Below are 21,994 nucleotides of genomic sequence, written 5' to 3'. Positions count from 1 at the left end.
CGAGAGAGACATGATCACAATGCAAGCGTAGAGGTTCAGATCGAGAAAGACATGATCACAATGCAAGCGGAGAGGTGTAGAGAGGAAATAGGGGAAAAAAAGACAAGATGCGGGTAATAAACGTATTGCTAGAGCAAACCAGGCGGAGGTATAAACATTCACTCAGTTCCAGGCCTTTTTGGCCCACGTCTCGAGCAAGGTGTTTGCTGTCAAATCCTCCATGTACTTCGAGACGTCCTTCGTTTCCCATCTCTTGTCGTCATCGAGATAATTGAGAGCCGAGAGAATGTCGGGTTGGATAAAATCGAAAAACACAACATCGACCGAACCTTGCCCGTCGACAGTTCGAGGTAGCTCTGTAGAGACAAAGATGGGTTGGCGCGAGGTTTTGTACGGGGTGTGAAGCGTATCGTCTCCGAGATCGTCAGGACCGCACGAATCGAGAGTCACGTATCCTTCCGATAACGGGTTCATTTTCCACCTGCCGCGAAGGGCGACGGGTTGTTCGGAGGTTCGTAATAAATGCTTTCGGCGAGCATGTTCGAGATGGACGGCTTCAGCGGCGATGAGTTGTTCGGGCTCGAGCTCTAATCGATCCGCATGGACAAGGGTTTCTGATTCGTTCCAGAAGAGTCGTTGAGTCGGGAGCAGACCATGCTCTCCAACAAGATTCATGTAAGGAATCAACTTGGATGCGAGCCGGATCGGCACCGATGGGATATAGAGGAAGTTATTGGCTGTTTGCAATGCGAAAGCTCGAGTCAGACTGCGGATTATGTATGGAAGAGATACGACACTCACGGAAGGGCAAGAGAATCCACTGTAGCGGTAACTTGGTGAATCAGGACGTGTTGTAGTTTCGGGGCAACGAAGTGGGACGTACCTGATCATTTCGGGTAAAAGGGCCTTGAAACAAGTCGAACCTGACAGAGCCCGTGTTCAGAACGCTGAAAGGTGGGTGCGGTCGATCACTTCGACGGATGAGAGTCGGCAAGATCTCGGTAGTGAGAAGGTGGAAGATTGAATGTTGCGAAGTTGCAGGGTAGCGATGGAGGAAATAGTCTATTGAACAAACGCATTTAGTTTATAGGGTTCAAGACACTCGAAAATCAGAAGCGCACCTTGTGGGGCGACGCCGTATTGGTCCGTCAAGTTGAATCGTTTCGCCGTCGCGACAAGCTCTGCCGTGATCGCTTGGCCGCGTTCCGTGTCAAAGTCTCGTTTGCCAGCGTGATAAGCGTACTTAAAGAGCGGGATGCGGTCAGTTCATACAGCTGGGAAAAGGCGATATCGCGGCGACTGACTGAATTGCGATTTTGGTCAATGTACCTTCGTGCGAATCTCGGCCGTTTCGAGGTATCATTCAGCCCGCTCACACCTGGTACAACTTTCGATTAGTCCATGATTTATGGGCTCGGTCACAAGAGGTGGTCGGCTCACTTGCGAAACCGATAGTTTCCATATAGCGGCCAGCTGCCAAGCTCATGCTGTATTTGTCTTCTTGCACGCAGTCTCGGATCTGGATCGTACACTGGATCAGATATGCGAAGCGTTTATAATACAAAGCGAACCGACTCACGTGATGGTGCCCACCGAACACGAGCACTGGCACAGTCGGATGAACGGCGCGAATCGCAGCAATGATGGCTCGCCATTCCGAGTCCGGCTCGATCCGCACAGACATGTGACCAGCTAGAGAAACGCGTCAGCATACTAGCTATACGCGATCGCTGCGGCTGCCCGCTGTCTAGCTTACCGAAAAGGAAAAAGTCAGGGCGTTCTCGAATCGCTTCACGGAACCAGTAATCCTTGACCATCTCGCTCGGTTTCTGCACCTTGATACCTGGAGCATGGGCTGTAGCGTGACGATAAGATCAACCACCGCAATCGTCGGACAGGACGAAAGCTTTGAAGCCGTACCTTTGAAGTCGAACAGTGGGCCAAATGCGGTCACTTTTCGGCCCATCGTGGTCTCAAACTTGCGAAACCTATTTCCAAGCAGAGTTTCCGTCTCCTGTCCTGTTCTTTCGTCTGCTAGCGTGATGTTGACGTTCGATACGACCCATTTCTCTCCAAACTTGGCAGCCAACACTTCTCTCGCATATTTGGCAACGGGGTATCGGTAGAGCTCGTGGTTTCCGGTCGTGACGAGGTCGTAGGGCATCTGGGCAAAGAGTGACAACGCGGTGTACCCTTTCGGGTTCGCCGAAGGTTCTGCATCGACCAGTCCGTTCCCGTCAACGCGGTCGCCAGAATCGACGAGGAGCAGATCAACTCCGCTGGAGGCAATGTGATGAATTAGCACAATCGCTTAGTCGAGCGAGACGGACGAGTGCATACCGTTTGCGCGCTTCCTCCTTGAGACTCGAGACAAACGAGTACAGATCGCCCCAGTCTCCGCTGAAGCTAGGCTCGTTGCGCTGGTGACCGAGGAGCCAGCCATGACTATCGCAAGCGGCGGCACCAGTCGGAAAGGGGGTAGGACGGGACATGCATGTGGGGGTAAGTCTCGACTAGCTCGCTGTGACCAGCCAAGAAGCAGCTTCATCGAGCTCACGTATCGGTAGTAGACAGGACGTTGACTTCGCCCCAGGGGAGCTCGCGATAGGGCCAGTCGACGGGAGACGAAGAGTCGGGTTGTTGATCCGCTTCGACCGATCCTGATGTCGAGGCGGCGCGGAACGGGATCTGGAGGGCCGAAGTCGCTGCGGCTTGCAGCAGCAATAACGATAGATAAGGTGAGAGATGCATGGGGGACCGAGAGAGAGTGCGGTGCATGCACGCGCCCGACGTCGACACCCGATCCTGCAGCTGGCTCCCTGTAAGACTTGCGTGTAAATACAAGTCTTATTTGTAATGAGGATCAGGAAACTCTCGGCAACCACGAGTTATGGAAGTGAAAGGACCAAATTGCCAAGCTGAAGAGGAAAGAGAAGAAAAGCAACGGGAAGCTACGGAGGTTTATGAAGGAGAGCGAACAGAGAGCGAGAACATGTACAATGAAGATCAAAACGAGAGAAATCGGGAGAGCAATACTTTCTCGAGTGTTCGAGAAAGTGCGAGATGAAATACTCGCCGGCGTGTTACACAGTCGATTCGTGAACCACACCTCTCTCAGCACTGACTTTGTCGTAGCGATGAACCTTAATGCAGTGTCGCGTGCAGTTGGACCCGCTCGAGAATAGCTTGTTGCATTCTCGGCACTTGAACTCCTTGGCCTCTTGGTGGACCACTTTGATGTGCAAATTGAGTCTGTCCTTCCGTGCGTACCCTCGCCCGCACGCCGGATGAGGGCATGGGAATTTCTTCTCTGGCGCTCCCGTGGATTTTGTGGGCTCGGCGAGCGCAAGAGCGGGAGCGGCTGGACATGCTTGCGTAATGGTCAATTGAGACGATAAGCAGGGATAGTGGGCAAAAAGACGCTCACGCGCGTCGCTCGATGCAATAGCGGGCGCATCCAGGATTCTGCTCGCTTCCAGCAATTCAGTCATAGGAGGATTGGTATTCGAGGGAGAAGCCAATGCTTCGTCGGGAGCTGGATAGTGCGACAGCGTCTCTTCCTCCTCTTCCTCCTCCACAGGCATTTCTTTTTGCGCTCCAATCTCTTTGCGCCATGCCGCAGGACCACCTTCAGGGAATTTTCTCAGGTTTCGGACTAGACTGATTTTGAGATTACGGTCATCACGTCGGAGGTGCACGCTGAAGTCATGATTGTTGTCTTCCAACAGGCGGCGTCGGATCGATGGGACGTCCACAGTAATACCTGCACACGATTTTCCGGGCGCTGGTCGCTTGGTCCATTGCCAAAGCGCATTGCGCCAGATGAAGCCGACAAAACCAGACCAATCTGTTGGCCAGAGATCAATTAATTTCCAAATCGAGTTAATAGAAGACACCCACCGTCTATGAAAGTCCCATTCGCCAGCCTCGTTGCCAAAGCTTTCTTTGCCTTCGCCTCGAGGCCATTCATCGTGCCGCCCTGTCCGTCATCGAGCTGCATCTTGCCAAGAGTCGCACGTGCCTTCCTTGCACTCGCCTCGAGGCCATTCATCGTGCCGCCCTGTCCGTCATCGAGCTGCATCTTGCCAAGAGTCGCATGTGCCTTCTTCGCACTCGCCTCGAGGCCATTCATCGTGCCGCCCTGTCCGTCATCGAGCTGCATCGTGCGAAGAGTCGCACGTGCCTTCCTTGCACCTGCCTCCAAGCCGTTCATCGTTCCACCCTTTCCGTCGTCAAATACCTGCTTTCGCTTGGTTGCATTGGCCTTGAGGTGCACAAGACTTGAGCAAGCCTCGAGAGGCGATACGCCATCCAGCCGCGCTTTCGCGGTGCTCGAGGTAGGCGACTTCACCGCTGCTTCTGCGTAGTGATCCTGCAATTCGGACGGTAGGTTGTGGAACTCCACGAAGTCGCAATCGGCCGAGACTGCAGTCCCTAGCCGCTTCTGAAGCGATTGCTGTAGCCAGATCGGAAGGGATTCACAGCGGAAGCCACCACGAGGGACGCGGGCGGGATCCAGCGAAGCCTGGAACTCCTTTTCGTCCCTTCGCAGTGAGTTGGCTTGAATTGCCAAGCCTAGCGCGTTCCTTGGATGGTATGCGAGTAGCTGACCACGAGGAATGGCGGATTCGGCAAAGTTCGACCGTTGCACTAACACCGATTGCACATGAGGTTAGTATTGCGACAGTCGTAGAGAAGCTACAAGATGCACGTACCAGTGTCAAGCTCTCGCCCTGTCCTTAGAACGTGTAAAGCAGCCTCGGAAGCGTCCTGCACAGAAATATGGGGGAGCGCATGTTAGGTCAATGCCTTCAAGGAGATTCCGACAGAGCAACGAGTATTTACGGCAAGTTGCCCTCTCGTCAGGTTTTGGCGAGCGACGGAGTAGAGAGCGCCAACATGCCCGGCGCACCACATCGGCGAACAGAGACCGATGTTGGTGACCTTGACGCTACCTAGAGTTATCGAATATGTGACGAGCTGCGATAAACGAGCGCTCGAGATAAGCGATCCCGTGCAAAGATGTCTCGCTGCAAGAAGCCTCGGTTCGCTGTACTTGTACTCACGGCGTCAAGATCCGTGACCGCTTCGCGGTAAGCACCATGCTCGTTTTCGAAACCAGGTAAAACGAGCGGAATTCGGACCTTGACGAAATTGTAATCTGACTCTTTTGAATTCGCTTCCGCTGCAGTAAGACCGAGGCTGTGCGCTTGTGGTCCGACGAGGATGTCGACCGTCCCGCATCGCGCGCGCGTTTTGACTAGGATGCCAGCAGTATCCCAGAATGCCCGCGTACAGAGACCACGGAGCTCGACACCACTGCCGTCTTCGCGATCGATCGCCTCGACGGGAGTTGTGCGAACGAGGGCCGACGTGAGGATGTTGAGGGAGTAGGGGTCTGCGGCAAACCCGTTTGCGTCGATCAAGAGGGTATCGTAAACGTGGGAACCTTTTTCGCGCATCAAGCGCCCAGTGAAGGTACTGTCCGCGTCAATACCCTCTGCATGGTCCGCCCGATCCAAGCTTGCGAGGGGCGCATAGTTGGATACATGTGACGTAACGTCGAACAGGTTTCCAGACCACTCGATAGTCTGGTGCTCGATGGCGTCGATGGCATATTTTCTGGTCTCCGAGCCTTGAGGGAGTGTCTCGTTGACGAGTGTCGTAGCTTGTGCTTTTGCGAGCCGCCATGCCTCTTGCAGTTCGCTACCGGATGAGACCTCAGCGCCGCCTCCTGCACGATGAGCAAGGTTGGAGAGCAGGTCCACTGCCGCTGCCGCAAGTCCGGAAGGAACGGCACCTCTGCCTTCTTCCTTACCGAGGGCGAGGACTAATCCTTGCCAGACTTGCATTCCATAAGGCGAAACGGCAGTGGAAGAATTCGGGTCGGCGGTTGCGACTGCTTGCGCAGAGTCGAATCGTGCGCCGGGTAGGTATTCGTCAAGGCCGTTCAAGACATAGTTCTCTTTGCGCACTTCCTGGAACGCAGAACCGACGTGTGGCGCCTTTTCGAGAGCTGGATAATGCGGCAGTGTCAATTTTCGTTGTACGAGTCCGCGGAACATGCGGGGAGGCCTGACCTTTTTCGCAAACCTTTTCGATTTGGCGAGCGAGTTCTGCGAGGAGGAATCGCATGGTCAATCAGCGCGATCACACGGTAAGACGTGCTTCTAGCTTTCGCTCACCCTGTCGACGTTCATCATTCGCCGATTCTGCTTTCGCACGTACATCCAAGACAACGTAGTCGCGTCGGCCTTCGGTAGTGTATCCCTCAGGATTGCGCTTCGGTCTCGCTTCCTTCTCGCGCGACACCAATAGGTCGTGTTTGTTCTCTGCGTCTTCCTCTTCAGATTCACTCTCTGATCGGTCAGGCTGACCGTTGTCTCCGAAGATGTTTTCACAAGCAGGACTGGAATCAACGCGTCGCCTTTTCGAGGGCTGCTCTTGTTCGATTTCGACAGTACTAATGTCGTCGTCGCGGCTACCGCTGAGTAGCATTGGGTTGTCGCGGCGGGGCATTGTGCCCCAGGAGGAACGAGGAGGGGAAAGCAGGAGGGGAGCCAGACAATGGATCGTGGAGGGGTTGCCAGCCGGGTGATAAGGCGACGGAGGGGTGCGATTTTGCTCAAGGTGCTGCTATGCGACTGCGCGAGCTGTAATTCAGTAGTCTTGAGGCCGCTCCGCGTGGTGTGGTGGAAAGTCTGAAGAAAGTAAACGCAATCGCTCGCCGTTCTAGATCAAGATCTCGCATCACACCCTCTTCGTCTTATGCGAGCTCGAATTTAAGGATACAGGCTTCTCAGAGTATAGCGAGAACACCGCGAGAGCGTCAGACTGTGGCTGTCTATTCCCCTACTGTTCCTAAGCGGGTTCGACACAGTTCAATACTCAGCGAACGAGCCCCGTATCGACCTAGGTCAACACGTCCTACGTATCCACCACATTCTGACTTCCTATCTTGAAGGATCCGAGCGGTTCAAGTCGCAGAATTGGTCGGTACTCGTACTTTCGAAAGTTGGCGTCAGTATAGCCATCGGCTGCAGCGACCGATCGACCGACAGTCTAGCGGTCCGACTCCTTATTCTTCCTCGTGAAAAGCAGTGAGCGAAGCCCATGTGATACATGAGGAACGCCAATCAATATCGCGTATCTGTTAATTGCTGGAATTGAAACCGCTTATTGGAGTTGAATGCGATCCCTGCGCGACTTCAAGTTCAAAGCTGAGCTATTTAGCGCTAAGCGATCACTTGCCTTTTGGAACCAGTCAAAGTATCTCAACGCAAGACATCAAAGAAGACATTCCCTGGGGTCAGAATAACGATTATCGCAACACCTTATCTCACATACTTCGACTCGCAGCCTCTCACCCCGCCAGATATCAGGGTCTTGTCATCCCTCCTTTGTTGGCAGCAGCGAAATTGGGGTGTACGAGCGGAATTCGAGCGAGACGAGACAGACTAGCGGACGACTCAGAGATGAATGAGTGCCTGGAGAGAACGAGAGGTCGCTCAATTCCGCCACTCAAGCATTGACTCAAGAGTCGTTCGCATGCACTAACAAGGTCGGACGTCAAATTCGAAATGGTTTTCCATTGAAGTTTTTTTTTTTTGACACAAAAACGGGGTTGATCTCGCTGCGTCCTCAGGCTGCAAGAGGGCGTGCTGAAGGTCCGTAGTGTATACCTGAGCATTGTAGAGTACTTTTATGCGCCGGACCCCTCCCGAATCGAGAGGGAGAGCTCTCTCGGCCCCGGGACTCGCGGTTCACCCTTTCTTCACTCAACACGATGCCGCCTCCTCGCCCTGACGACACCTGAGGCTGCACTCTGTCTGATACGATGCTAGAGTCCCTATCGAAGGCCTCGCCGTGCTGCTCAAGGTAGCTGGGAGAACGATCAAGAATTGGGTCAAACTACGAGACGAGACCGGGTCCATCCAGCCTCGACAGCCCGTTCAGCGAGACAGAAAGCCGACATATCATTCCTGTACTCGTTGTCACACTCGGACAGCTCATCGTCGGCTTCCCTGGACTCCTACGCTCGCGATTATCGACTCCTCCTCTGTCTCGACAACGACAGCCCGACCGATGTCTTGGTAGCGAGTTCAAGAAGCTGAAGATCAGTCGCAAGCTCATCCGGAGAAACGTAGCCGAAGGAGGTGCCGCACAGCGACTTGAATTCGTCCGCTTCGTCGATTCAAACTTCGACGCATCGCAAATAGCTACTCTGACGAGTCGCACAAAGGATGCTTGAGAAAGCTTCCGAACCCACGGCTACTCTGTTCGTGGCAAGACTGCGAAAACGGTCGAGAGCTGGGCTAAGGGATCCCGTTACTCGATTTTGGCTGCCGTGGAAATGGGAGGAATGCTCGCAGTGGACGCCATCTCGGTCTCTATCGATGTCAACGTGGTGCATACCTTCATCCTTGATCATGTTGTGAGTACCTGGCGTGATTTTCCCGGCCGATGTCTTCCCACAACATCGCCTCTCTCGTTTGCCCTGCGATAACTCCCCCTCATGAACCCTTGGCCTCTACCGCGCTCAGTCCCGGTTCTAGACCGCGCTCGAGTACATATGGGTCATGCGCTCATCGAATCGATTGAACGCATAGCGGCTATCGCTCACCCCTCTCTAGTTCAACTCGGCTACCTTTAAACCGATAGGTTGCGTCATTCTGCACCTCCCTGCTTACTCCTTTGATCTCAACGCTATTGAGGGTGCATTCGTTCAGAGTGAGTCCTGATTCTCTTTCATCTTCGCTTGCTACACGCTTGATCCCTGGTTTTACATTGTTCTCCGCCAGTGAAGCGTCGCCTTGAGATACACCAGGCACAGTACTGTTCCCAGACTGGATCGGCAGCCTTTCTTCACGCAGCACGGTCCGTAGGGGCAGATGCAGCTGCTGGTCTCTTCCGCCGTGTCGGATGGCAAATTTGACTTTTCTTGGGTGCCTCGCATCCACTTAGTGCTCTACCCCCATACTTATGTGCAATCATGAATCAAATGGACAGTACCCGACCTAGACGCACGTTGCAATGGAACGAGAAGCGACAAGCACCGTGAAAAGACTATGTGCGAAATCAGAGACAAGCAACATGCAATCAGAAACAACAAAACACGGAGTATGTTCACAATGAAGAGATTGTAGGCGGGACTGGACAACGGTAGGTGCAACAGGGCGAGGGATTGGGGGGAGGAAACCCAAAGAAAGGTCATCGAGGTTGAAGCGAAAGGATTGGAATCGGACGAGCTGGTTGAGGTGTACTGTTGTTGACCGCCGTCGTTGTTCGACGTCGGGACGTAGCGAGTATTTGGCCCGCTCGCAAAACCAGGAATGCCGTCGCCGCGTAGTGTAGCTTCTCTGCGCAAGTAAGAGGGAAGGGACGACGACACTTTTAAACCCTGCGATCTTGTCGGTACACTAGAGCGTGACTTTCGACGGGTGGGTCACCGAGCGTGTACACTTTTGAGGCCTGTACAGACAAGGTTAGGGTTAGCGCAGCTAAACTTGGGAACCAGGTCATCCTGTCGATGCACAAAGAGGCGAACCTACGATATGGAATGCGTAGCGGTCAAGAGCCTCGGCATCTTCCAGGTCAAGGTGTCGACCTCGATCGGTCTTGAGGCAGCGAGTTCCCGGGCCGCAACTCGAGCAATTCGAACCGGCAAAGCGTCGAAAAATCTCCGCCTTCGAAGCCTGGAGCTCGGCTCGCTTGCTCTGTGCTCGTGCTCGGTAAGAGCCCGGGGCTCAAGGCGGTAGCACGCCTTTGGGCACTGCGCGACAGGAGATGATCTCAGCGGGGAGCATTTGAGGGTGGAGAGAGAGCTGGACGGACCCGCGGAAACTTCACACATCAAGTCCAAGGTCTACAGGACCAGCTGGCTGCGGGCCGACGGTTCGAGGTGAAGAGCATGAGGAAGAGATCAGAGAGGCGATGCTGCCGGCTCTCGAACTCTCGGACTCCGCTTTGCAATTCAGTTAGACCTATACAGTGATAGAAGGTTCTCTGTAGATGACTTGCATGCGGCCCAAACACGCCACGACGGCTTGAGAAAGCGAGAAGGATCGTTCAACCTCTCCCACACCAAGTCGTCTCTCTTCACCGGCTTCACCTCGGAACGCTTCAAGAGGCATCATGACGACTTGCTACAGGCTGCTAGTGCGCTCTACATTGATAGCAAGCACAGCAAGAGAGTGAGGCACCGAGTTGAAGTAGTCGCATCGTTCAAAAAAATACAAAATCTTTGGAAACCCCATTTGATTTCGACCTTGTCTTCTGTCAAATTGAAGAGTGAGTCGAGCTGGTTTCGCTTGGAAGTACTCCGCCGAGCGCACCGGCTCCAGGGCAGTCACGCGAGCCGAGAAACGAGGTCTAGACAAGCGAATTGCACTTCGTTCGTACCCAATTTGCAAGTTATAGAGGGCATCTCTTTTTGATCGTATAGAGGGCTGAGGTCCTCTAGGTAAGCTACGAGATGACTGACGATAGCGTAAAGAGGAAAGAGTAGAGGCGCGAACAAATGAATAGAGATATGTGTGGAATGTAAATAGTAAATAAGGAAAGTAAATATTGAGAAGTAGAGAAAGTCTATCTGAGGACGGTAATCTAGGTTCCCTTTGCTCCAACAGATCGAACGTACGAGATCAATTTGCCCAGTTGTCGTACCCCTTCGCCGCGCTCGGGCGTTGGAAATCATGCGGATGCCCCCTTACCGCACGGCAGATTGCTTCACTCTGCCGTCGATGAGACGACTTTGTGACCGGGATATCCGAAAGATTTTTTTTTTTTTTTGTAGAAGGGAGAGATACATTTTCACAGAGGTAGAACAAGTCACAACGTGCTAGGTGATAGATAATACAAAAAGAAGTGTTCCTTCAGATGTACTGTACATGTATGCTACTGTGAGATCTTTTCACGTAGTGCGAGCGCCGAGAAAAGATTGCGGAAAAGTTTTCCCGGAAAACTTTTTCGCGCGAGTCAAGAATCACGCCAGACCGGAACGCTCCTCTTTCCCTCCTACCTCACCGCGCACACTCACTAGACCCATCTACCGCCCATTCGCTATCAAGATGGCTTTCTAAATCAATAGAGTACCACGTTATCAAGAAGTATCCAATCAAGTATCGAGTTAGTCTCCCCCCACGGCGGTGCCGAGTCAACGCATCTGGAACTGACACCGACCCCTCTCCTCTCGCTTTGCTGTTCAGACCTAAGCGCGACCCCCAAGTCATCGAACCTATCCAAGTTATCATGTCCCCGCCGCTCGAACCAGAACCCCAATCATCGTCCACACCGTGTCCCGCCCGACAACAAGCCTGCCCGTAGACCCACCCGCGTCCCACCTGCCGAGTATCCTTTCGCCTGTTTTTGATCACCCCACAATGCCCAAAACCATGAACCAGTACACCCACCAGTACCTCGCTGAGCAGCAGTCCTCGTCCAAGTTCGGTCCGTCTCCTTCCATTCCGACTTGTTCCCCACTCCCGGGACTGACACGCTTGCTGTATCACTTTCACAGACGAGACTGCTGCCGACTTGACGGCCTTCCTCGACTTTTCGTCGTTCGACCCCGTCGTGTCTGCCACTCCCGCTGCCGATGCGCAGTCGATTTGCCTCGCTCCCCTCGACGCTTCTGCTGTCTCGACCTCGCCCTCGTTCACGAACGCCTTCGCGACGTTGAACCGCAGTCCGCTCCGTCCGGTTGATGACGCGCTCCTCGACTCCCCGCTCGGACTCGAGCTCTCGCCCGCCGACTCCATTTTCACCACGTCGAGCATCTCGGGCAGCCCGTACGACCTAGAGATGTCGCTCGGAGGCGACTTCGGTGACGCGTCCCCCCTCTTCGGCACTGTCTCGTACGACGGTTCGCCTTCGGTCCCGGCCGAGCTCGCGTTTCCTTCCTTCGCAAATCTCGCCGCGTCGTCCTCGGCGGCTGCTGGTACTCCCGGCACGATCACGACGGCTGAGCTCCCTTCGCTCTTCGCCGCTCTCCCTCTTGTCGCTGCCCACGAGTTGGCCGACATCAAGCCGATCATTCCTCGTGCGCAGTCGCAAGCCCCTGTCGGTCAACACGCGCCGCTCACTCGACAGAACTCGACCGAATCGGTGCCCTTCTCGTTCGAGGACTTCATTGGTGACGACGCTGCGCAACAGGAGTCTTCGCCAGCAGTTGCCGCTTCCCCTGCCCCTCAAGTCTCGCTGCCCGCCGTTGCCGAGGAAGCGACAGCGACTCGAGCCAGCAACAAGCGCAAGTCGGTTGCCGAAATCAAACGCGAAGCTGCAGCCAAGGTTGCCGAGAAGGAATACGCGACCGACAAACACTTGGGCTTCCGTAACACGAAGAAGAAGATGGTCGACTACGATGCTCCGACCTTGCCCAAGAACTACTTGACCGAGTCGGCCACGTCCAAAAAGCGTTCGGGCTCGACCAAGGTGGCGGCATCGGTTGCCAAACGAGCTCGTGTCTCGTCCTCTCCTGCCCTCCCGTCTACTCAACCGATCCCCCTCGATGCCGACCAGCTCGACGAGGAACAGTTGAGTCAGATTGAGCTCAAGAGGCGTCAAAACACCCTCGCGGCCAGGAAGTCTCGCATGAGGAAGGCCGAGACGTTCAAGGTCTTGAGCGAGGAGGTCGAGAAGCTCAAGCAGCTCAACGAAGCATTGATGGCCGAGAACCAAGCTCTCAAGGCTCAACTCGGACAATAGACATCGCTTCCCTACAAACCCTTCTTGTATCTCTTTTCCTAATACGTGTCTCCTCTTCGGTTTATCCGCCTGTTATTTTTTATAGACTCTTTTCTCGGGTTCGATCATTCATGATCGTGGTCTCTCCTGCCTTGCAATCTGTGCCCAACATATCCTATGCCTCGAGCGAGAGTGCGAGAGCAGAGCTTCTTGTGCACCAAATTAAAAGTTCGACAGTGCTCAATTCGACGAATTGCGCAGATCTTGCAAAGCACGACGAAACAGTGCGGTCCTGTGAAAGCGCATCGTCCACTACTGTACACAGACGGATTGCAGCAGCGCTATCATGGACAATTCGCTTTTTATCCGAGATTACATCTTGAAGTAGTGCAACCCTCCCCCCTCGGCTGCAGGACCAGCATAGCCAGTGATCTTAGCGTAGCGACGCGAGATACGGCCCAGCGAAAGAAGCGGCGAGTGGAAGAAACAAGAATCCTGAGGTGGTTGCGATCCGTGCGAGGAAATCGAAAAGCACGAGTAAGCATCCCACTAGGTTCGAGCAGAGTGAAGTCTGAAAACTTACGCTCGGATCGACATTTTGAGGAGCTTGAAGAGCCGAAGTGCGCGCAAAGAAATCCTGTAATTCCGATTGTGCTTGCACTCAGTGACGAGTTGATTCGATCTATACCACAGGAAGGAAGGAAAGGCCAACCTTCGAGTCTGGGAGGATCTGATCACAGCGCACTTGCTCGGCCGCTACGATAAGGTTCCAGCGGATCAAGGCGTAAGCATTCGCAGCGATGCTAACGCCGACAAGTTGATCTTTCATTTGGCGAGACCAACGGTCGGCTTTGGCGCGACAGTCCGCATGCTTCTTGGCGTAGAAGCGTGCGATTCCGTCGATGGCTTCCCTCATCTTTCGCTCGAACGCGCGCTCGTCATCTGCAGGTTCACTGAAGCCGTGGATCTGGATGAGAGACTCGGTCGAGAGAGAATTCTGCGGAACAAGCGTCGAGTTGACGAAACTCATTGCCATAAGGGACGCATGTTTTCAGCGTTTCACCCTCGGACTCACGGGTCGCAGCGAGGAAGGTAAAGCGTATTCGTTGCTAGGAAACCGAATGAGATTCATCGGAGTGAATTCGGGGTTCAAGGTATTGTCGAAGTTCATCTGGGACAGCAAGCTGATACATTATTTCTCGAATCCCCCCCTTCTTGCGTACATTGGACTGACGAGGTATTCGCCCTTTTTGACACGGTCGAGTACCGTTTTCAGGGTCACAAGCGTGAGGTCCTTGTCCATCCACGTTCTGACGAGTGTTTGCTTCATTTGGCCGAGCCAGATTTCGCTCGCTTCTTCGCGCCCTTTGGCATGGAGGACAATCTCGTCCATCACAGGAAAGATCGGGTGGGGCTGCCAGCCACCATTTTGAGAAGGAAGCATAGTCGCGGTTGATGCCAGTAACAGAGAGGGATGGACGTAAAAGCGGTTTGGGCTTTTTGCAAAAGACCAAGGGCGGCGAGTCCGCGGACTCGTTCCGAGACGAACGAGAATCGAATGTCCTATCAAATGTGCTTGATACACTCGGCAAGCGTTTGATACTCGAGAGCAGGTGCTTGCGTATTGTATCGTCGAGCCGCAAGGTGGCCATTGAGCTAGCAGTTTCTGTTTGCCACATTGAGCGAGCTATTTACGGTTTCATTCATTATAATGCACGCTTATGTAGCTCATTGCTAAGCTCTACTTTGCCGGCGTGTTCCCTGCGTTCTAGGACAGTCCCGACTTTTTCCAATCTTCCTTTGCCCGGTCGACTCGGTCCAACACGTCTTGCACCTGCTTGACCGCCTCTTTCCGTTCCTTCCTCGCCGCTTCGTACCCGCTCGGGATCTCGATCGAATCGAGCTTGAGCAACCCTTGCAACAGGATCTCTGAAAGGTACAGGAGGATCCTCGGTGGAGGTCCTCCTTTCGCGCCTGATGATGCTGGTTCGGCATCGTTCTCAGCAGTTCCAGCTTTCGCAGCTTGTTGCTCTTCTTTCCGGGTGGCGATCCATCCCTCCACCTGAGTCACTTGCGGTTCGAGTTCTTGGAGTTTCTCGGTCGAGATTTGTTTGATCCGTTTCGAGATGACTTCTTCGCTCTCGACCTTTTTCTCCTCGACGGCGGGTCCACCTCCTGCGGCACCTCCTGAAGCGGCATTCTCTGCATTTCGCAAATCTTGCAAATCTTTGCGGTTCGAGAGTCGGTCGTCAACTCGAGCACTGACGTCTTTCGAACCAAGCATGACCAGCTTTTTGATCTTCTGGGTCGACGAGTTCCTCGAACCCGTGAAGGACCAACTGTCCCAGAACGATTTCGATCGTCCTGTCGACCCTTCCCCCTGTGCGCCGTTCGCCGGTGAAGCTGCGACTTGAGCGTCTTCGTCGACGAGGCCAAACGCGGTCATCGGAGCGAGGTCATCCTTGAGGACAGCTCCCGAATAGATCAACTTTTGGTGCGAAGGTGGCACGCCCGTGATGTTGTACAGTGCCGCTTTCAGCGCGGAAAGGGGAGATGCGGGAGGGGGTAGCGGAACCCGGATCCTGCAGGGGAAGAGTTACCGAGACTGGTGAGTTTCTCTTTCTTGAGAGGGAAGAAAGGAACGAAGACTCACTTCTCTCGACCCCATTGAACTTCAACGACGCCAAAGTCGTTCGAATCTTGCTGAGTGGATCCGGTCAAGCCTTCGACCGCGTTCCTCGCAAACGTACCCAATCCGTAGTGGTCGGTCATGTCTGCGCGCAACTGGAGTGCTTTCGAGTGGTTGTGACGAGTTCTGCGCGAGTGTGCGAGTTGCGAAATGCCCAAGTGGAGCAAGAGGCAGACGAGCGAGATGGCGTAGGGTAAATGCGCGAGGACGAAATCGGTCGACTTGTTCAAGTAGTGCTCGAGAGTCGGGTTCGCTGTACGGTGCACCAGTTTCTGGTCAGAACTCGAGAAACGCCGTCTTGGATGATGATGAGATCCGGATGTGTTCTCACCCAACAGGTGTCGCGCGTACTGCACAACTTGAGAGTCGGACTGTTTGACTCGGTTCGCCAAGAGGCTCGCGTGGTGTATGTACTTTTCAAAGGTTGGCAAAGTCGAGTTGAGGATAGCGATCACTTGGGAAGTCAGGGCGTCCTTCGTGCCCGTAGCAGGTCGGTCCAGCGTGATCAACGGCAGAGTACGCAAGTCTCGAGAGTCGAGCTCGAGATGTTACGCGTGAGAGGTCGCGAGAGTGAGTGGGAAAGGGGATGGCGGAACACTCGCGAAAGAATCCGTGACGCAGCTGCAGCAGCCGCACGTTTTTCAACATTCTCATTCTCGCATTGCCAGAATCAGAACTCTAGCCAAAGTTATTGCCTGACTCTGGCTCGGGAATACATCCTGCGGAATATTGTCAGCCTGAATCTGAACGCTTCCCTTTGAGGCAGACAACGCTTCCGAGAACTCGGAAACGATTGCCGTGCGATGCAGGACTCGGAGAATGAGAACGAGATGATGGGAGATGCGTGCGTGTAGGCGTTACAGAACGAGACAGTGATTCGATACAACAATTTGCGAAGACCTCCATGTTCAGCAGATTCAGTTCGACAAGGTTTCAAGGCCGCACATCTTCCTCGCTGCGTCAGAAGAGACTCGCGAGCGAATCAGCTTTGGCCTGACTTGAGGATGACTGAGAGAAGCAGGGAGAGCTTGCTCACGTCGTGAGTTTGATCCCGGACCATCCGTCGAGAGGTTCCTCTCTTCTCGCTCCCGCGAGCAATTCTGGCAGCCCTTCGACTCCCTTGATAGCGGTCTAAGATTGTCAAGGCAGGATGGTAGCAGAATCAAATCAGTATTGCTGGCAAACGCGGCGAGACGGGGGGTAGGACAAGAGCGCAAACTGACGCTCAGACACTTTTGATACTCGCGGTACTGCCTGCCACACTTGGTTTCGAGTTCGTCCTTCTTGTCTTGGAGTGCCCGAGTACGGTTCTCGCGCTCCTTGATGCCGGCGGGCGTGTCGCTCGGGTTCGAGAGTGGTGGTGCGACTAGTAGCAGATACGACTTGAGCCAGTGGTTGAAGCAGGTATCGTAGTGGTGTTTGGGCGCGTTGCACGCTTCCGACAGGGACGACGACTGTCATGATACATCGAGCCGACCGCGATTCGGAAAGAGTTGAGCGCATCATCCGACTTGGGGAAACTCTGCAGAGGAAACGCTCACCATTATGGGCAATGCAGATCAAGCGATTGTAGCAACAGGACTGCCTTTGAAAGGTGAAAGCGAACACCAGATGACGAAGTGAACGAGTCGCGAGCAAAAGAGCCAACGTTGGGTACACCTCTCTTGCCTCACCAGCTGCTCCTCGAGCTACAGTCTTGCACTGCCAGGAGGAACGATAGATAGCCAGCGGAACACAGCGCGATTGTATTCATCAACTCACCTTGACGCCCACATCGACTGCTTCGCTCCAAGATGGAACCTTCTCCGGCCCGGGCGGCATCCCCAAACCCTCGAACTGTGGTTGAGCCTTTGCCACCTACGCTCCTACCAACCGACCCGACCCTCCTGTCGCGCTACGTGCGCTCTTCGCAACTGAGCGCGCTGCGGCACCTGTACGCGTACAAGACGGACCAGCTCGCGAAAGAGTCGGCCGCCCAATTCGACGCGACTCGAGGCAGAGGTGGCAGGGTGCGTCGAAGGAGAGGCAGCAGTCCGACTCTTGACGACAAAGATTCGAAGGAACTCGATGAACAGGACTTGCTCGAAGTACGCAAAAAGTTCAAATGGGACCCCACGACCGAACATCCCTCACCACCGACGAGTGTCGACGACGCAGCGGAAGAAGCGGCCGGTGTTGTCCTCGGTACGGCAGAGAGCCTCGTCAGTTTGCGCGATGGCGAACGAGATCGACGCAAGCGAGTCGCGATTGACCCAGTCCATACCTACGACCTCGTGTACGACCTTCACCCGGACCTGTCTGCCGATGCGTACTACCATGGACCGCATCCAGAACCCCCCGCCCGAGTGGTCCGGACGGTCCTGCGAGCGACCCGGTTTAAACCGTTCATCGATCCGAGCGGACTCTCGAGCGCTCAACTCGAAGCGTTCGCCGAACGGGTATGGCAACAGGAAGGGAAATCGATCGCGGTCAACTTTGGACATCCTCACAAAGCGCCGCATCACCGTACTGGAAACGCCGCGGGTGGATTGACCCGCGAGGAACAGAGGATCCAGAAGGAAATGAACCTCGACGAACAGGTCGAGTGGGAACAATTGGTCATCAGCGGGTTCTCGGCAACTTGCCACGAGCGAATCGGGCAGGGCATGGCAAGGAAACCCATGGGATCGAAAGAGATTCAAGATCACGCAAACCACTTGCATTTGCAACAACAGCAACAACAGCACCACCAAATGACTTCGCAACAACAACAACAACCGGAACAACCATCGTCAGGAGTTGGAACGGGTGCGACTACGACCCCAACGACTTCTACCCCAGCGACCATGCAGCCACAACCGCAACCCGGTCCAGCTCCAGGGGTCGTGCCTCACATGGCGAGCCAGCTACCACCACAAGGGTACTATCCCGAGCGGGACTATCAGCATGCGGTCGCGGCGGGAGCACACTGGAGGTAAATAGATCGAGGCAGTAGAATGTTTTGCAACTTGTTGTCGTTTTGTCTCTTTCGCCCTTTCGCTATCACCGAGACTTGTTGGTAGTACAGAACGGTGGGTGAGCCAAGTGCTTCAGGTGGTGCGAGTGGACGCGCTCAGGATCGGATCGCCTCCTCCGGGCACGACGCCAGCAGGTAATCGTTCGGCGTCTTGCCGCTCGAGGATCCTCTCGGGTTTGATCGCCTCTTCCTGAAGAACATCTATGGGTTAGAGGAATCTTCTTGTGCGGCGGGACAATCACTAGCGTACGTTGGATTGGTACATGACTTGAGAAAACTGATTCCACAGGTTTGAGACGGAATCGAAGCCTTGTCCGACCGAGTTGACCGTCTCAATGTTGCGATTCAATTGATTCACCGACGTGACGCATTTGCCGAGACTCTGTTTCGCCGTTTCATAGATCAGCGGGTTTTGATCTGGCGCCTCGACAGGAGAGGATTTGGGCAAGAGCAGACCTCGGCAATCTCGGCGACGAGTCGATCGCGTTCCCGTTCAAAGTCTGACCGTTCGCTCATCGAATCTCCTCCAATTGCGCTACCCGAAGCGCGAGGACCGGTTGAGAGGTGGGGTGCCCGAATGTTTTGCGACGCGTAGTCGAGCTGGGGTCGTCCGACGCGTTCAGGTCTTATGGTACGCTCGTCTCGTTTGCAACAGGTACCTTTGATCGATCAGAGCGCGTTCGGGGTCGAAGAGTACGCAGAGTGTTTGAGAAAGGAGCGCATGACATGAATTGCGATGAAACATGACCTTCTCCGAGACCTGCAGCGGCCTAACCTCGTATCGACTCCTGACGATGGCAGTACCTGCGAGCGAGACTCGCTCGACGACGCGACCGATTCAACTGTATCACCAGTCATCCCAATTCAGGTTGGCTCAGCTCACTCGCTCGCGTCGCCATGCGTGCGAGATCTGACCTCATCGCGGTCACTCAGAAATTGGAGGTACTCAAAGGCTGGCCTCGATACACTCCGACGAGAGCTGAACGAACAGGCAGTCCAACGTATGAAATCCTTGTGGGAACAGGAACGGGTGAGTTATAACTGCTCTCCTCCTCGAAACCCTCCCGCTCATCGGCTACTTGTTTCTACAGGCACAACAAGAACAAGCGGCGACTTCTACGGACGAAGTCCCAACTCCGCCTCCTGGAGGATCTGGCGCTGAAACCGAATATCTGACTGTCGACGACGAACAACTGCTCGTGACGTACTACCTGACCCAAGTTCAGGCCATGTGTGGAGCGTTCCAATTCCCAGAGATGGTTCAAGCGACTGCAATGAGTTACCTCAAACGTTTCTACCTCAACAACAAGGTCATGGATTACCATCCGAAAAACATCATGTCCATTCTCTCGCTCCTTTCTTCCCCTCGAGTTGGCTCAAAACACTGACCTTGGTTTCCGAAAACAGGCTCACTTGTGTCTTCCTCGCGACCAAGACGGAAAATTTCCCCATCTCGATCGACGCGTTTTCGAGTCGGGTCAAAACCGCTCCAGTCGAAATCCTCTCGCTCGAGTTTCTCGTGTCGCAATCGCTCAAGTTTGAGTACAAAGTACACCATGCTCACCTCGGTCTCAACGGCATCTTGCTCGATCTTCAAGTACGTTTTTTTCCTTCAAACGCTCAACAGCGCAAGGATTGTCAAGACTGACGTAAAGCTTTGGGGAAACCTGGCTGAAAACAGACATGTCCAGGGATTGAAGCGAGCGTCGTAGCGAGTTCAGCTTCGAAAGCTACGACATACCTGAAACACTCTCGACATACTTGGGTTGAACTCGTGTACACACCCTCTCAAATCGCCCTCGCATGTCTCTACCTCGTCTCGCCTGACCTCGTGATGACGTATCTCGAATCGAAACGATCGAGATCACAGGCCTCGACAACGACGAGCGTTGAGGATTCGGTCATGACTCGGTTGTTGATCGAGATTGGAGAAACGATTCAAGACGTACAGAGACATCCGATCGAGAAGGACAAAGTGAAAGACATTGACAAGAGGCTGAGGTGGGCTCGAAATCCAGAAAAAGATCCCAACAGTCTCTTGTAAGCCCTCGGACCTCTTTCGCGCGGAATCGGTTCTCGCACACTGTCGCCTTTCGAGTTTGCTGACGTTCCTGACTGCTCTTTCCGCTCGCTGTGAATGTAGGTACAAGAAGAGGAAGAAGGAGGAGGAAGACGAAAAGGAACAAAAGGAGCGGGACAAAGCGGCCAAACGTCCGAAACCCGAGGACGATGGCAGCGTGTTCGATTAGCTAGGTCGTCTAGGAATTGATTACAGATCTTTGGTGCATACGGAAACCTTCTTTTAGGTACTACGGGGCTCTTCTCGCTTCTCCTTCATTGTTGTCATTGATTATCGCTCTCAACCCTTTGTACATGAGGATGGGTCTGAGAGACCATTCCTTCAGGCAGAGAGGGAGAAACTGCTCTCGCCGGATTTGACGGCTCGTTCGACGGCTTGTTCAATCGAGTGGTGACCTTGGATCAGGTCGAGTGAAACGCCGTGTTTGAAACTGTCTCGTGGAAGGTCGAACAGAGCTAGCAGGACGTGCGCAACGTCTTCGCGCTGCAGTCGAGATTGAAAAATAACGCGCCTGTTAGTCTTGTTCCCACACGGAAGGGGGTCAAGTGGGAAGAGCATTTCCAGTCTTACCGAGATGGAGCCGAGACCGGTCACGCCGAGTGCAATCTTGTGCGCAGCAGCATCATCGGTCAGATGACCCGGACGGAGCTCGATCCAAGGGAAGGACGCGTTGCGCTTGTACAAGTTTTCCGTCGCGGCAAGTTTCGCACTGGAGAATTTTCGCCGACAGAGGGACCCAGCGTCAGCAGGAATCCTGAGTTGCTCGAGGTGAAACAGACGACTCGCTCGTAGTAGGCACCAATCGCCTTGTGAACCTTCTGGGACTCTTCGATATCGTGCTCGGTCTGGTCAAGACGGAAGCGAGAGACACGCAAAAGGAAGAGGACGAACGGATGGTTAGCTCATGAGCGTGACAAAGAGCGCAACGGGAAGCGAATCTCACGTAGTGCTGAGGAGGAGGTTTCGACGTGTCCCTCGTGTCGATTGCGCCGACGAGCACCAATTTGGGCTTGTTCTGAGTGTGACCGAGACTTTCGATCGCGTCAAACACCTTGATGGCGCCCTCCTGATCGACAGCGACGGTTCTCTCCTTGGGACCTTTGCCCCCAGCGCCAGCCGCAAACAGGATGCCGTCGGCGTGTTGGAATTCGTGAGCGAGCTGCTCGACCGAGGCGTGCTCGAGCGAGACGAGCTTGGGACTCGCGCCAGTTGCGGTGATGTCGTCAAAGTGCGATTCGGAGCGGACGAGGGACGTGACTGTGTACTTGGACGAGGCGAGGCGGGCAAACTGAAGTGCGACCTGCGAGGGGATATGGCGTCAGCGGGGAGAGCGAGCCTGGTGTGCGAACGCCGAGTGGGGGAAGCGGTCCGATTCTGCTCGAGAATAGCGAGACTGACCTTGCCGTGTCCTCCAACGACGACGATACGTGCAAGTGACATGGCGAGCTTTGAGTAAGAGGTTGGTAGTGGAGCGTAAGCAGTCAAAAGGTTCAAGTTCATCGAAAGTCAATGTCAACGAAATTATTATTCAGCGATGACAAACCCA

The 21,994-nt window shown here is 54.2% G+C and overlaps 8 protein-coding genes across 8 annotated transcripts; 3 read left to right on the top strand and 5 right to left on the bottom strand.

The window, feature by feature from the left end:
* Window positions 1-162: 162 nt before the first annotated feature.
* SMN1 (Smn1p) lies at window positions 163-6,498 on the bottom strand (the record flags this gene model as incomplete). The annotated part of the gene is made up of 16 exons (XM_076678672.1): window positions 163-737; window positions 802-820; window positions 884-1,062; window positions 1,122-1,242; window positions 1,305-1,378; window positions 1,441-1,519; window positions 1,580-1,692; window positions 1,757-1,855; window positions 1,921-2,279; window positions 2,341-2,445; window positions 2,558-2,711; window positions 3,428-3,847; window positions 3,901-4,650; window positions 4,716-4,770; window positions 5,067-6,116; window positions 6,229-6,498. The coding sequence occupies 16 exons, from the start codon at window positions 6,496-6,498 to the stop codon at window positions 163-165; spliced, it is 4,422 nt and encodes a 1,473-aa protein (XP_076534164.1).
* A 4,883-nt stretch (window positions 6,499-11,381) lies between these two features.
* On the top strand, window positions 11,382-12,705 carry JCM15063_003076 (uncharacterized protein; the record flags this gene model as incomplete). Its single annotated transcript, XM_076678671.1, has 2 exons — window positions 11,382-11,448; window positions 11,519-12,705. The coding sequence occupies 2 exons, from the start codon at window positions 11,382-11,384 to the stop codon at window positions 12,703-12,705; spliced, it is 1,254 nt and encodes a 417-aa protein (XP_076534163.1).
* A 661-nt stretch (window positions 12,706-13,366) lies between these two features.
* JCM15063_003075 (uncharacterized protein) lies at window positions 13,367-14,128 on the bottom strand (the record flags this gene model as incomplete). The annotated part of the gene is made up of 3 exons (XM_076678670.1): window positions 13,367-13,681; window positions 13,760-13,855; window positions 13,919-14,128. 3 exons carry the CDS (start codon window positions 14,126-14,128, stop codon window positions 13,367-13,369), a joined length of 621 nt encoding a protein of 206 aa, XP_076534162.1.
* Window positions 14,129-14,452: 324 nt separating this feature from the next.
* On the bottom strand, window positions 14,453-16,917 carry JCM15063_003074 (uncharacterized protein; the record flags this gene model as incomplete). The annotated part of the gene is made up of 7 exons (XM_076678669.1): window positions 14,453-15,266; window positions 15,338-15,626; window positions 15,705-15,846; window positions 16,319-16,328; window positions 16,410-16,504; window positions 16,597-16,827; window positions 16,915-16,917. 7 exons carry the CDS (start codon window positions 16,915-16,917, stop codon window positions 14,453-14,455), a joined length of 1,584 nt encoding a protein of 527 aa, XP_076534161.1.
* Window positions 16,918-17,166: 249 nt separating this feature from the next.
* Window positions 17,167-18,330, top strand: JCM15063_003073 (uncharacterized protein; the record flags this gene model as incomplete). Its single annotated transcript, XM_076678668.1, has 1 exon — window positions 17,167-18,330. The coding sequence occupies one exon, from the start codon at window positions 17,167-17,169 to the stop codon at window positions 18,328-18,330; it is 1,164 nt and encodes a 387-aa protein (XP_076534160.1).
* A 111-nt stretch (window positions 18,331-18,441) lies between these two features.
* Window positions 18,442-18,884, bottom strand: DAD1 (Dad1p; the record flags this gene model as incomplete). The annotated part of the gene is made up of 3 exons (XM_076678667.1): window positions 18,442-18,558; window positions 18,619-18,750; window positions 18,825-18,884. The coding sequence occupies 3 exons, from the start codon at window positions 18,882-18,884 to the stop codon at window positions 18,442-18,444; spliced, it is 309 nt and encodes a 102-aa protein (XP_076534159.1).
* Window positions 18,885-19,162: 278 nt separating this feature from the next.
* Window positions 19,163-20,617, top strand: CCL1 (TFIIH complex kinase subunit CCL1; the record flags this gene model as incomplete). The annotated part of the gene is made up of 6 exons (XM_076678666.1): window positions 19,163-19,236; window positions 19,302-19,398; window positions 19,460-19,707; window positions 19,776-19,965; window positions 20,050-20,408; window positions 20,512-20,617. The coding sequence occupies 6 exons, from the start codon at window positions 19,163-19,165 to the stop codon at window positions 20,615-20,617; spliced, it is 1,074 nt and encodes a 357-aa protein (XP_076534158.1).
* Window positions 20,618-20,769: 152 nt separating this feature from the next.
* Window positions 20,770-21,888, bottom strand: JCM15063_003070 (uncharacterized protein; the record flags this gene model as incomplete). The annotated part of the gene is made up of 5 exons (XM_076678665.1): window positions 20,770-20,931; window positions 21,019-21,157; window positions 21,235-21,293; window positions 21,392-21,748; window positions 21,847-21,888. The coding sequence occupies 5 exons, from the start codon at window positions 21,886-21,888 to the stop codon at window positions 20,770-20,772; spliced, it is 759 nt and encodes a 252-aa protein (XP_076534157.1).
* Window positions 21,889-21,994: the final 106 nt, after the last annotated feature.

Source organism: Sporobolomyces koalae, assembly GCF_050403365.1.
Source record: "Sporobolomyces koalae JCM15063 DNA, S_koalae_JCM15063T_v1_ctg16, whole genome shotgun sequence".
NCBI classification, from domain to species: domain Eukaryota; kingdom Fungi; phylum Basidiomycota; class Microbotryomycetes; order Sporidiobolales; family Sporidiobolaceae; genus Sporobolomyces; species Sporobolomyces koalae.
The sequence above is the reverse complement of the archived record's forward strand: the minus strand, read 5'-3'. Positions and strand labels throughout refer to the sequence as shown.